This window comes from Elgaria multicarinata, chromosome 9 (genome assembly GCF_023053635.1).
Source record: "Elgaria multicarinata webbii isolate HBS135686 ecotype San Diego chromosome 9, rElgMul1.1.pri, whole genome shotgun sequence".
NCBI classification, from domain to species: Eukaryota; Metazoa; Chordata; class Lepidosauria; order Squamata; family Anguidae; genus Elgaria; species Elgaria multicarinata.
Window position 1 is genome coordinate 56,570,003 of NC_086179.1, and position 13,172 is coordinate 56,583,174.

A 13,172-nucleotide genomic window follows, 5' to 3' on the forward strand; every position below is an offset into this window, starting at 1 on the left:
TATAGTCCAATGGTAATACTTAAGCAGAAGCTCTCAAGTTCAATTTCTAGTTAAAAGAACTAGATGATGTGAAAGACCTCTGTCTTAGAGTTAGAAAGCTAATACCAGTCAAAACTGCTCTAGAAGATGGATAAATAATCTGAAATAGTATAAGGCAGCTTGCTGTGTACATTTCTTGAATGGAAACTACTTTCGTTCAAGAAATGTGAATTAGCTTGAATATTGATTCAGGAAAGGTGGGATAGCATAGTATCTTTAAGCATAATGGAACTATTGTACTTCTAGTGCATTTGAGCACCTGGTTCATTTAAGGGACAATATGAGGTTTTGTATAAATGAAAGTGCTTACCAGCAGCTCTGTTTTCAATAAAGTTAGTGAAATGACTTGAGTTTCTTCATTATTTACCTTGTTTCTGCTATGTCAAGTTCAAGTTTAGTCTCTACAATTATGGTGGCTAGAACTTTTATCAAAGAAGTTTACATTCCATTTGGTCTGCCAGCCCATAAAAACACATTGCCCACACATTTGTTAATATTTGCTTTCTTTTAGAGAGGAGACAGAAATGTGACCTGGAGATCAGATGTATTGGTTGAATACCAAGGAGAAGGACACAACAGTAGTGATCCTACCTGTCCTGCCCTTGGTCCCGGTGTCACGGTATGTAGCCTTGGGGAGACAAAATTATTCATTTTTTGAATCCCTCTTATCCTAAATGTAGAGAAATGTTGAGCTACTGAATCTTTGTGTGAGAAGATCAGGAGTTAATGGCTTGGACATTGATTAAAACAAAAGGTATTGAGATATAAAAGTAAATTTTGAAATCATGTTCAGACTATGGGTTGGGCTAAAGGTGCATTGCTATTTCCTTTCAGTGTTCTGCATTCTTTGAGTGGTGATGTAAATAATTGTAACACTAGTCTGTTTCTTTAAAGCATTGCTTTCCAGATTGTGTTTGTGAAGATGCCTATAACAATACATATGCATGTGTAAGGACACTATCAGCTTCATGGGATCTGCAGTACTGTGAATTTGATGATCGTGAGGTAATTCTTCTATACATTTTTTAACAGTATCATTCAACACAGTGTTAACTGCAGTTCTTGATATATTTATAATAGGACAAAGTTTTGTACTGGCAGCTGGGATTACTACAAAGCAAAGCAAGGGCCTCTAACTGCTCCCCACTTCTTTCCCCATGAATTGTTCAGATCCCACGTGGGGCTCAGAGACATTCTTAGAAAATTAAGATGGCTACAGGCAGAGCCTTTCATTGCTAGTATGCCCATGTTGTGATGGAGCACAAAACAGTTCTCAAGCTGCTAAATGCAGTCAGGGGTCCCAAAAGGTTGCCTACCCCTTAAATAAGGTGTATTTCTGAAAAGAAAAAAGTGATTCACTTCTACAGGTTTCAAGGCCTTAGTCAGTAAAATGTAATACAGGAAGTGGCCTCAAGCTAACATGTATAAATTTGCTGGCCTAACACTGCTCTTAATCCCCTCAACTAAATTCAGTGCCAGCTGTTTTCTGCCTCAACCGATTGCATAATGTGCAGGTTTTCTTTCATACAAACAGAATCTTGCACCACAAAGGTTTACTAGAGGAGGATGGATGAGAAGAAAGGAGACAGACTATCTTCTTAACACTCCCATAGCAAATATTTCCATATTTCCCCTCAGCACTTTCCAAGCTGAGAAGAATTTTTCTTCTCTCAAGAATCTCCCTGTTCCTAACTATCATCTATATTTATTTGATCTGATTGCACTTTTAGACTGCCTAATAATCTCTGTACACACCGTTTATATTTTTAAATCTGTTCTCAGTATCCCACAATATGGGTACAGAATTTTTGTACAGAGTAGCAAGGATTCAGGAAACAGGATTATGGCTAGAAGTAGGTGTTTGGCAGGTTATAGTTCTGGGTTAAATTCAGCATCACACATTCAGGCTTCTCTTTGCTCTCTTCCCCTCTTCAGCCTCTAAGTCTGCTCTGCAGGGACCCCCAAGTCTCCAAAGTGGCTCTGGAGAGGCATGGAAGTCTGTTCCATGAGTGGTTTCCATTTTGCTGGTGGTCAGCCAATGTGAGAGGCAACCTAGGAACATGCAGCCTTTAACAACATTGGGAATGAATACTTGGTGGAAGGCTGCTCTGTCTAGCTTTAAAGAACCAGAGTCTTTGAGCCTAGAAAGGGAATGAGAGCTGAATGTGCACCCTGTATAGGAAGCTCTAGGTTGTACTTCCAGCGGTATCTCACGATCAGTGGACAAATGGCCAAACAGCAGCAATGGAAGTGCTAAATATAAGACTAGGGCCCAAAATAAAAATGCAGCTCTTGCCCTAATAGGTGCTGCCAAGGACAATTTGAACTGAGTGTTGATGGGCTTGTAACAGTGTAAATTTGAATAATGCAGGTGGTTTACAACACAGTTACGCAAAGAGATCCAGGGCAATTGGCTTTAAGAGGATTTTAGTGATTTTACTTCTCCCTTTAGAAGCAACATTGAAATCTCATTAGTAAGATGCTGCCTTTGTGAATGCCTGACATTTCCTTCAAGCTCACACGAGTCTGATCCATTCTCTATATGGTGATATTAAGGACTGAAAAGATAATGCTTATTTTATTGATTCTGCTCTGTCACACCCTGACTAAGCTGAATTCACAAGAGTTGGATCCAGATTTAGCTGGCGGAAGTGGACTTTCCTGCACCCTCTACCCTCATATCAGCTCCTCCAGTTCGCTGAAAATGCTTCACTGAGAATACGGAGACCATGCTCAATGGGATAAGCTGTAATGCGGGGGGCTGAGAGAAAAGGGGTGATCCCTGAAAATTAGGCAGAGTACCTTCTGTGAGTATTGTGAGAGTAGGGAATACCTGACTTAAATTCTGCCTAAAACGATTTGCCATATTTCACTAGAGTTCAGAGGAAGTCTTACCTCATTAAACCTGGATATCACCAATCTAGTGAATGGTTGGGGAGCAACTGATTCTGCCACATTCCTGAAACTAAGAAGGTGAAAGCCTGGATGGGAGACTTCTGAGAACAAATAAATTGTGCCAAGTTTTCCAAAGGAACAACAGGATCTACAAAATATATAAAACTTTGCCAGTACTATTTAAATCAGGTCTAGGTTTGAACTCCATATGAAAAATGTCTGCACATATTGTGTGTGAAATTTGTGAATATTTTTGCCAATGTAGCACAGACACATTACAATTCTGGAAAATCTTCTCACACAGTATTTTGCCTTGATTCTGTCAGTAACATTGAATGTGTATAATGGCACTGCTTTCACTTTTATGAAGGTGTTTGTCGAAGTTTACAACCTGACTGCAGACCCGCACCAGATTACCAATATTGCAAAAACAATTGATCAAGAAATCTTAGAGAAGATGAACTATCGGCTAATGATGTTGCAATCCTGTTCTGGAACAACGTGCCGCACACCAGGAGTCTTTGACCCAGGGTAAAGTTGTACTTCTGACCTATTTTGTTTATAAATTTTGCAACTGTGTGTAGACTTTTGTCTTTAACATTCTGTAGTTTGCTTTGAATTGTTTAAGCTGTAAAACATTTTAAAAATCAATCTGTAGGTGAAGAAAGTCATGAATATTCTGTAATGGTAAACTCATCCGATAAATCTGAATGTTGGATCCAAAGATAAAGTTCACAGAAGAAAAGTTTACTATCCTTCTTCCATCCAGCATCTCCCTATACCCCATCGCATGTTGTTCAGGAGGGGCCCCCACTTCTCTAGGGAGGCTTTTTGGAGGGTCCTAGGTGGTTGCAGCAGAGAAGAGGGGATGGGAAACATTCCTTCCATTCACTTCCATTACCTTTGGAGCCAACCAATAATATTTATTAAAAATTCAATAATCAATATTTATTTGAAGGCTAAACTTAAACAATGAATGTTGTTTATATCATGAAAACCTTGCACGCGATTAAGTTAGCACTGCTTTTAAACACTTTGAGCCTAGAATGTCATTGCAGAAACTTCTGGGAGCATTCTATCAAGTACAGCATCTTTTGAAGCCTTTATTTATTTGAAGCCTTCATTTATTTTAATGGGTCTTGGGTTTCTTGAAAGAAAATTGCACAGCAGTAGTACTGCAGAGGTTTCACTATAGAAAGAACATACTATTGCATGTCTGGATTCGGATATATTGTGTGTTCATAATTTAAAAACTGTGTAATTTCGCCTGAGAACTCTTTCTCATCTTCTCCCCATCCCTTCTTCCCTATAGATACAAGTTCAATCCACATCTGATGTTCAGCAACCATGGAACTCAGCCTCGCAGACTTTTTACACGTTCATTGTAGCTGCATCTGCTAACCTGTTTCATTACCTATGTCCATTTCTTCAAAGTGACTGCAGAAGAACTGCTTAATCCACTCTCAATCTGAAAGACTTGATCGGCTGGCTTTATTGGGAGAAAATTACATCCCCATCTTGGTTGCCTTGTGCAATACATGTGTACTACATACACGATCATCCTAGTCTACTCAGATCTGATTACCAAATCAATCTGAAAAAGTTAATCCTGAAGAACAGTGTTGACTTGTGACATGAATCCAAATTTTCCTCTTGGGCGTAAATGACAGATTTGAGGCTTAGCTATTTAAAACCTTGCTACATGGAGAGGCAGGCCTGAGGAAGTTTGGGCAGGTTTATGTTGGACCTGCTAGTTAGACCGAGACTACAGACTGCTTCCCCATAGTTACAGCCACTACCTGATAATATTTTAAGAGGAGACAGCAAACTTCTTGGGTGTGTTCATATTCTGAACCTAGTATAATTAAGTTAGCCAGGGATGTTGCTATTAATTTTCTTCTGCATTTCAGGACCTAGCTGGAAATGTGATTATAACTTGTGTGCCTATTACTCACAAATGTTACACATTCCTGTTACATATAATCAGCTATCAAGCTTTCAAATTGTTGCCAAGTAAACCACTAAATGAGCACTTTTCCCAAAGATAAATGGAACATTAGCACCCAGCATATTTTCTACTTCATACAGTAATGAACAATTTAAGAATGATGGTTTAGTTGGGAAAGTTACATTCCCAAAACAAAACCAATATCTAACATCCCAATGTAGCAATATATACCAGAAAAGAGGGTTCCAATGTCTCATCACAGGAAGTGGCTTTGGGGTCAAAAGTTAATTATTCTTATCCTGTATTAAGAGCTCTTTAAACCAGAGAATTGTAAGACATATTTCTTTGATGCCCAGACTTGATGCTTGGAGATGTGTGAAATATGGTATTAGAGCTTGTTGAACAATTAGAAGTTAATCATTGTTTTAATATTTAGTAGTATTATTTAATATCCTAAGGAGTTGGTCCATTACTATACTACCTGTTAAAATTTGCTTGAATACCAGACCAATCATCTTCTAAAACGAGGGCATTCTTTGTCATTTGTACTATTCAAGCAGGTATAGCTTCTCTGTAGGTGGGAAACTGTTTATTGGGTGTACATAAGCCGGCTTCCTACTTAAAGGGTATAGCCTTAAACATCAGGAGACCATAGCCTGCCTCTGCGAACTCTTTATGATGTTCTGTCAGTCATATCTACTTAACAGTCAGAAGCAATACATATGAATTTACTATTACACTGCTTTTGCCAGATGATCTAGAAAATGAATGCTAAGTGGGATGGAGTGGTGAACAGTGGGTTCAAGGAGCAAGCAGGTGAAAACTAGGCTTGTGTTTTAGCAGGTGGTAGGGTGTGCAAAAAAGTAGCTTGCTCTAGACTTGACCTGTTTCTTAAACATTCTGGGGTATATGGTAGACCTTCATCTGAGAAGACCACCTCAGAATGCATATGGGGCATTGCTTGTTGGAAAGGGTTTCTTGTCAAAGCTTGCCTTGAAGCTTGGCTTTCTTCCTGACATGTAAGCTTGCCAGATCCAGAGAGATTTTGATATGAAGGCACTTCTAAAGCTATTTCCCCATGTGTAGTTTTGAAGAGAAAACTGTGCTACCATGAGTGATTGAATTGGATATAAAGGCTGCTACTCAGAAGAGAAATTGTACCTAGATACACAAATTCAGGTATATAATTGAAGGTATATCATTGCACCAGGTGTGAAAAGTACATGTGTATCCATGGCAGCTGTTCCATTCAAAATATTTGCAAGTGAATCTTACCTAGATGACCACTTTTTATCTTGAAACATTCATGCACCCTTCACTTTAGATGCAATGACATTTTTGTACTTTATAGCTGCACTGGGTTCTAAAATCTCCCTTGAAAAAAATGTCTTCATAAATATACTTGCTATTGTAGTATTGCTGTGGTGGAAATAAGAGTTACAGAATTGACTTTCTATAAACAGCATGAAAGATTGAGGTGGAGAGTAACAAATCAGAGGCTAGTTAAATGTTTCACAAAAGAAAAAAATCACTAGTGAGGTAAGGAAAACTATTATTTTTATGGAAGTCTGTTCATAAACTTCAGTTGTCTTTTTTCTATTCTGGAAGGAAAAGATGCATGATAACTCGGAATAGGGGCAAAACTTAACATTCCTTTAAGCATGTTTAGTGGAACAAACCTCAAGTTTAAGTCACAGAACAAAAGATTATTTTTGAAAGATTTTGATTTTTTTGCTTTTGTATTAGACTCTTATTAATGACTTTACCTTACAGAACCAATTAATCTATCTCAAATGTTTTAACTGTGTTAAATTTTAATTAACCCATCCATGGTTGGATATCTCCTACATGAAAAATGTATTCTCTCAAAATTAAGCAAATTAGACTTTAAAAAAAAGAATTTAGGATTTTTCCACAAAATGGACTTGAGGAAAGACATACAGATTTGGATTTGATGGTACACCACTGGAAACCTACTTCTGCCCCATCCTTGCTGCTAAACATTTACCATAGTAACCCGACAGATCATTTTGCAAAATGACAATTATAAATGGTGACATTCTGTATGTTCCATTAGGTAAGATATTTGAGTTTGGCTGTTGTCTGCTTGCACTTTACCATAAAGTTGCTATTCAACTGTTGGATACCAACAGAGGCCTTACCGAGTATTAGTTGTATATAAAATGTGACAGCAACTCACTCATACTTTAAGACCTGCTTGGCAGTGTTAAGGCAACAAACCATGCAGTGGGGACTTAATCTGCCTGACAAGCTGGTACGCGTGCAACTGTTTGTCACATGGAGTGGCTGCCATATATCGTAAGAAGCAGTACTGAGTTGACTTCAATTCTAAATTAGATTTTACGTAACTTCTCTCTTGTGCAAAGCACTTAGCAGAAGTAAATGCATTTTGGATAACCAATAAATAACTTGTATTAATTGAACTGGAACTGATTTTAGGATTAAGTAATGTTTTCCCACACTGCATTAATATTGGATGTTCGTCATTTAAAACAACAACCCTAAATTGATTCAAATTCTTTAAAAGGCAAATTATCCCGGAGGTCTATCTGGTGAGATACATATGAATAGATAGCCATTGTACTTATTTGACAAGGTTTTCTAGTGCTTGGTTTCTCCCTGCCGCCTCCACCAATACCGATAAATACAAAAATCTAGTACAGGTATTTTGTTTGTAAATGCTGCTTGAAGCCATGATATTGGCTGTTCAGTTTTCTTTAAGGGTAACTATATTTCTTTTCCTAATCCTGATGTGTTCTCTTAATGCATTATGACATCTCTGTAAATTTGTTTTCTTATGAACTGTAATATTGTTTAGAAAGTGCCCTTTGAAGGACCCTGTATATTGCTGCACTTTTCAGTAATTAAATCCTGTCTATAACACATTTGTTTGAGAATTAAAATTAATGGCATACTTTAGGTTGTGAAACGTACACATCGGAATAATTGAGCAGCCATTTATTCTAGTAGATAGCCAGTTCTTTGACACGTGGGATGAGCTGATTTAGGGGGTGGGGGATTTATAGTTTCTTGATGGATTGATTTGTTTTGTGTCTGGCTTTCCTGCCAAAAAATGGTAGGCTTAGTTTTTTTAATTTTTTTAAAAAACACACACCGCCTGGCAACAAATGGCACAATGTCCTGATAAATAAACCCATTCCCTGGCCAATGTTGAAATTACAAAATTGTTGCTATGTGACTGTAAGCACATCATTCTGTCCTTGGGGTCTGTGCCACACTGTTTAGGGATGATGTGAGTTGGAGTACATATCTCCAGGCCACCAGGTTGGAGAAGGCTGAACATATTGAGAGGGTGTTTTCTAAGCAGTCACACTATAACTCTACGTCTCTGGAATTAGGAAAAACAGCTTCCAGGTACCCCTGCCACCCTAGAACACAACTTTAAATGTGTTCTGTTTTATTTCTACACTGTGTATACAGAAAACTGTAGTGCTTTGTGTAGAAGTTTGTTTCAGGATTAGCAACGTTATAAATGTTATCTATTGCCCCAACCCTACCATACATGATCCAGTGCTAAAATAACTTCTAGTTGCTACTGGATCAGACGGGCACAAGGAGACTCCTATATCAAGTTACCCCGTCATTTGATCAGTGTCAAGCATTTATGAGCAATTTGGGCGTATGGGGAACTGAGTCTAGGCACCCCACTTCTACCCAAGATTATCAGTGGTGCAAGGGACAAAAGAGTAGGTGGAGGAGGGAGTGTTTGGAGCAATCAAGAGCGTTTCAAATTAACAATGGAAACAAACATACCAATGTCAACTTCAGCTTTAATGATGGAACAACAACTTGCTATTTTAGGAGCTTCTAAGGGAATCAAAGCTTCCATATAAAAAAAAGATTTTCAGAATAATAAATAGTACAGTTTTTCAAAAGGAAAAAAAAACCCTCAAACATAATTTCAGTGTTTTCCACATTGCCCCTCATTTCAGTCTTCATCCAGATATTACCAAATGGTCAACAAATAAGTTTTGCAATAATTTTGACAGGTTGAATCAAACTAAAACAAAATTAAAATTAAATCCTACATTTAAAACATTGAACTTTTAGGTCACCACTGACTTTAAATTACATTAAAAAAAACTAGCTGTAGTAACCAGTGTATTTTAAGTTTAAAAATGCTTGGGCTAATACAAACTCTTGTTTTTCCTACTCAAAGCTCTAGTCTATAAAGATTTGAGTAAAGAAACACATAAAAATTCAAGTATAATTTTTCAAAATTCACATACATGTACATTGCCATTTCTTGATTCAAAAGCAATATTTAAATCTGAGCATCATAAAGTTCTAAACATTAAGCTTTTGATGACATGAATACAATTAAGGGTGCAATCCTATGCATATAGGACTTTTTCTGTCTAAACAACTCACAGGATTCCATAGCTGGCATACGATTGTGCCCTAAGTGAATTAGGGTTGGTTTTAACTGCCCTCACATGCAGGCTATGGCAGAAGAGCTCAGCTGAAATGTACTCTCTCCCACTTTCTCACTCCTGAAGGCCATTTTGGCAGGAATGTGAAAGGGTATGAACACAAATCAGGGCAAATTTCTCTCTATACCTACCAGCAGCAGCATTTCCTCTTTCTGCTATTGCTGGGCACCATTACTGTCTTAAGTGCCTTTTCAAGCAGGAAGCATCACTATCTTACTCTTTCCCAACTTTCCTACCTGGTACCTTTCCAAATGTTTTGGACTTCGAGTCCTATCATCCCCAGCAATAATGGCCAATGATCAGGAATCTAGGAGGTTGTAGTCCTGAACATCTGAAGGTTGGAGAAGGCTGCTTTACTCTTAACTCCAATGGTATCCATTCTGAATCCAAATCAGAGCGCAGGAATGGAAAAACTGCTTACGGATAGTGGGTAGGAAGCACTGTTCCTGCCCTCACTCTGATTTGGCTTGAGGATGTATGCTTTTAGGGCATGTCTAGACAGGGCGATAGTCGAGCAGGGAGGGATGATCCCTGCATCCTCCCAGGATATGGCCCTACACATTTTTGTGGTTCCTGGGATGATCCTGAGACCGTGTGGGCAGCCATCCCGGTATAGTCCTGGCTCCTCGTGAGTAAACGCTAGGAACTGGGCACAGGGCATTGAGCTCTGCAAGTGCTCCGTGCCCATCGGGGTGGGGGGGGAGCGGGGTCGGGGCTTTTATTTTAAAAAAATCATTTACCTTTGCGCTGGTGCGCTAGTGAGCTACAGCTCCTGTTTCTTTTTTTTAAAGATGGCGGGTGCGATGTCCTCTTCCGCGTGTGGACTGAGGGGGATGATCTCATGGTCATAAAATCACGAGATCGCCCCCCTCGTCTAGCCATGCCCTTAGAAGCAATGAGTCCTATCTGGAAATGAAGGGGGAAAGTGGCACTTCAAAAAGAAACAGCACCCAACAGTGGGGAGAGTGAATGAAAAATGCAAAAGTAGGAACAAAACTGGTGAACGTAGGGATGAAAACTGCCTCACCTCTCCCCCCTTTTCAGCTCCACTGAAAACTTTCAGCTCAGCTGTAGTGAAAAAGCCCTTTCCTTTGGTGATGCTTTATACAAAAGCAATGCTTGTATAAACCTTGCCACAGGCATTGCTCAATTGTGTGCAAAGCATACTTTCTCTGCAATAACGATCTCTTTGTTGGGAGCTAGGGTGCATACTTTGTGCATGACTAGGTGAGACATTTAAGTAAGAAGTGTTTAAACGTTAGTACTTCCATGAACACAGGTAAGGGCTTTGGGGTGGCTGGCACCTGGGAGCAAAAATGTGTAAAATGATCAGGTGACATAATATTTGTAGAAAAATAATTCTAACCGAAGTCAAGCATTCCCTGCACCACTATCCTACATGATTTTGGTTATGTCTCCAATAAAGACACACACAAAGTACTACAGTACTACACGTGAAATAAAACTCCAAACAAGATATGTCATTGATTATCTGGTAACTAATTCTACTTCTAATTTACTGGTAACACTTTCAATATATCAAGATTGTCTTGGCAAATTTAAAAATTAGAATTTCCCTCAAACTTCAATATTTGGAGGGTGGAAAGCAGCCAAAGTTCAAAATGAAGGCACTCTTCTCCAAGAGAATATACATCTTGGTGTTCAATATAGTACCCACCAGGTGTCCCCATAGTGGTAGATATTCCACAGAAATTTCAAAATTAATATCCAAATAATTAGGAGGGGAAAGCAACAGCTGACCATGATTTATTAAAGTATATAAATTAAAGTTATCCCAAGTCAATCATTGTTCCCCTGGGTGGCTGTACATATAAAACTTAAAAGCATGTATTGTTATACATTTTTATAAAAATATGTATTGCACACCCATTTCTTTGGTTTCACTCACCATACATACTTTAGATAAAAAAAACATTTGGGGGAAAAATAGTTACTCAGAATCAAAATTCTTCCTCCTTCACCTCCTATAGAATTTACCTTGCTTTTAAATTTAGCATCATACAGAATCCTAGGCAGCTTTTGAAACACTTACAGTTTAAAACAAACTAAAACCATAGATAAGTTGTTCACAGCACAAAGTAATATACATACAAACACTAGATTTCTGCTAGCCTGCTTCATACAGAAGGAAGAATTTTGTCTTTCTTTGATGTAGGATGACACTATGTTATCTCTTTTTAAGTAGTAAACGTTTGTGCTGAGATAAATTCAACTTCATCTTTGGACATTCAGTAATTCCAAGAATTCTGGGTTAATTCTTTCATGCTGATGTTTTACTCATGAAACATAGTCCTTATGAGTTGTTTCCACTATATTTAGTAAATCCTATCTCAATAATAGCATTGAATATATTAATTTCAGTAATACTAAAACAGCATAAATGCTCAACTCTCTTATCCAATACACTAACCAACTTGCAAAACAACTTTTTCTCTCTTCCGTTTCTACATCCTCACTTCTCTACCTCTTCCCTTCTTTCCAACTTCCCCTCTACCTTCTTCAGTTCAGATTGCTTGAACGTCCTCTACACAACATTTGGAACACATTTTTCATCCCTTCTGCATATAAAAATAATTTGTTTTGCAAAATTACAGAGAAATATTTGAAGAAAGGTAGTGCAAATCAATTTGTATATCAAATAGTGCACTGATTCTTATTCAAAACTGAGTTTGGGGTTTCAATAAAATTTACATTTGCACACCCTTTGCTTTAATAACAAGTAACAATAAACCAAAGAATTTCTCTGTTTCATAGTGTCTTTGAAAGCAGATTTGTCATACAATCACAGCTAGCATGACACAATCTGGTAAAGACTCATGAAGCACATGCAACAGATAACTGCAAATATTGCAGTTTTTCTTTGTTTCTACATGCAAGACGTCAAGTACGTCAATTTACGGAACCTCCTCTATGATACTAAAATGGTCATCTGTTTTAAAGAGACAACTACTCCTGTTTTGGGTACTTGATTTGGCATGCTACTCAATATTTGGTAATCCACATTTTTCCTGAGTGTTCTTTGGCTCCATTTTAACCTGGTTTCCAAACCCCACCAAGGGCTTCTTCAAGTTTATCTCTGTATGCTGCATAGCGTCTTTTTAAGTTTTGTAATTGCTCATCTTCTTCCTTGTCCAGTATACGCAAGAAGTTCTGTAGTTCAGGAAAGCTAAAGGCGTTCCACTGCAAAAAGAAAAAGAAAAGAAAGAAGAAAAAAGGTAAAGTAAATGCATGTAACAAAAGTATCCAATAGCAATTGATGAGGCAGGGTTCCAATTCTCATTTTATTTGGTTTACTAAAGCACAGAAACCCAAAAGTCTATGGGCTCTGTTGTCCAAAGATACATGAAATGAACAGATAAACCTCTACCAAATCCTTCCATGTTGCTGTTAGATATTTGAAACAGCAGCAACATGACTTATTTTTAAATTGTTTATATATTAGGAATTTTATTATTTTGATACTGACTTACTGCTTTTATACTGTAAACTGCCTTTAGAAGATCACACTCTTGAAAAGCAGCTAAGAAGTATATAAATACATTTTTCCCAAAGTAAAAAGAAACACAAAATCTTACAAATCTCAAACATTACACCCAAAAAAGCAACTGAACCGGCTGAATATGGACTGGGCGGGGTTTTTTTTAAGAGTGGGAAGAGAAAAACACACATTGCAATTCAATAAAATACATGATTTTCTTAATACATAAATTCTGAGGCAAACCAATTCCCTCAATGGCCAAGGTCACATGTAACGATATGCAGGGGAACAAGCCTACATGAGCCTTGCTTACAAG

The 13,172-nt window shown here is 37.9% G+C and overlaps 2 protein-coding genes across 3 annotated transcripts in view; one reads left to right on the forward strand and one right to left on the reverse strand.

The window, feature by feature from the left end:
* GNS (glucosamine (N-acetyl)-6-sulfatase) overlaps positions 1–7,786 on the forward strand; it is a 31,299-nt gene extending 23,513 nt beyond the window's left edge. Inside the window, exons 11-14 of the mRNA XM_063133935.1 lie at positions 551–658; positions 934–1,044; positions 3,305–3,465; positions 4,247–7,786. Of these exons, the coding sequence (XP_062990005.1) occupies positions 551–658; positions 934–1,044; positions 3,305–3,465; positions 4,247–4,322 (456 nt within the window). The 3' untranslated portion in view covers positions 4,323–7,786. The remainder of the gene's footprint in view (positions 1–550; positions 659–933; positions 1,045–3,304; positions 3,466–4,246) is intronic.
* A 910-nt stretch (positions 7,787–8,696) lies between these two features.
* The window catches only part of RASSF3 (Ras association domain family member 3), a 63,223-nt gene continuing 58,747 nt past the window's right edge, over positions 8,697–13,172 (reverse strand). For both annotated transcript variants that reach the window (XM_063133936.1, XM_063133938.1), the window contains one exon: positions 8,697–12,558. In XM_063133936.1, the coding sequence (XP_062990006.1) occupies positions 12,409–12,558 (150 nt within the window). In that variant the 3' untranslated portion in view covers positions 8,697–12,408. The remainder of the gene's footprint in view (positions 12,559–13,172) is intronic.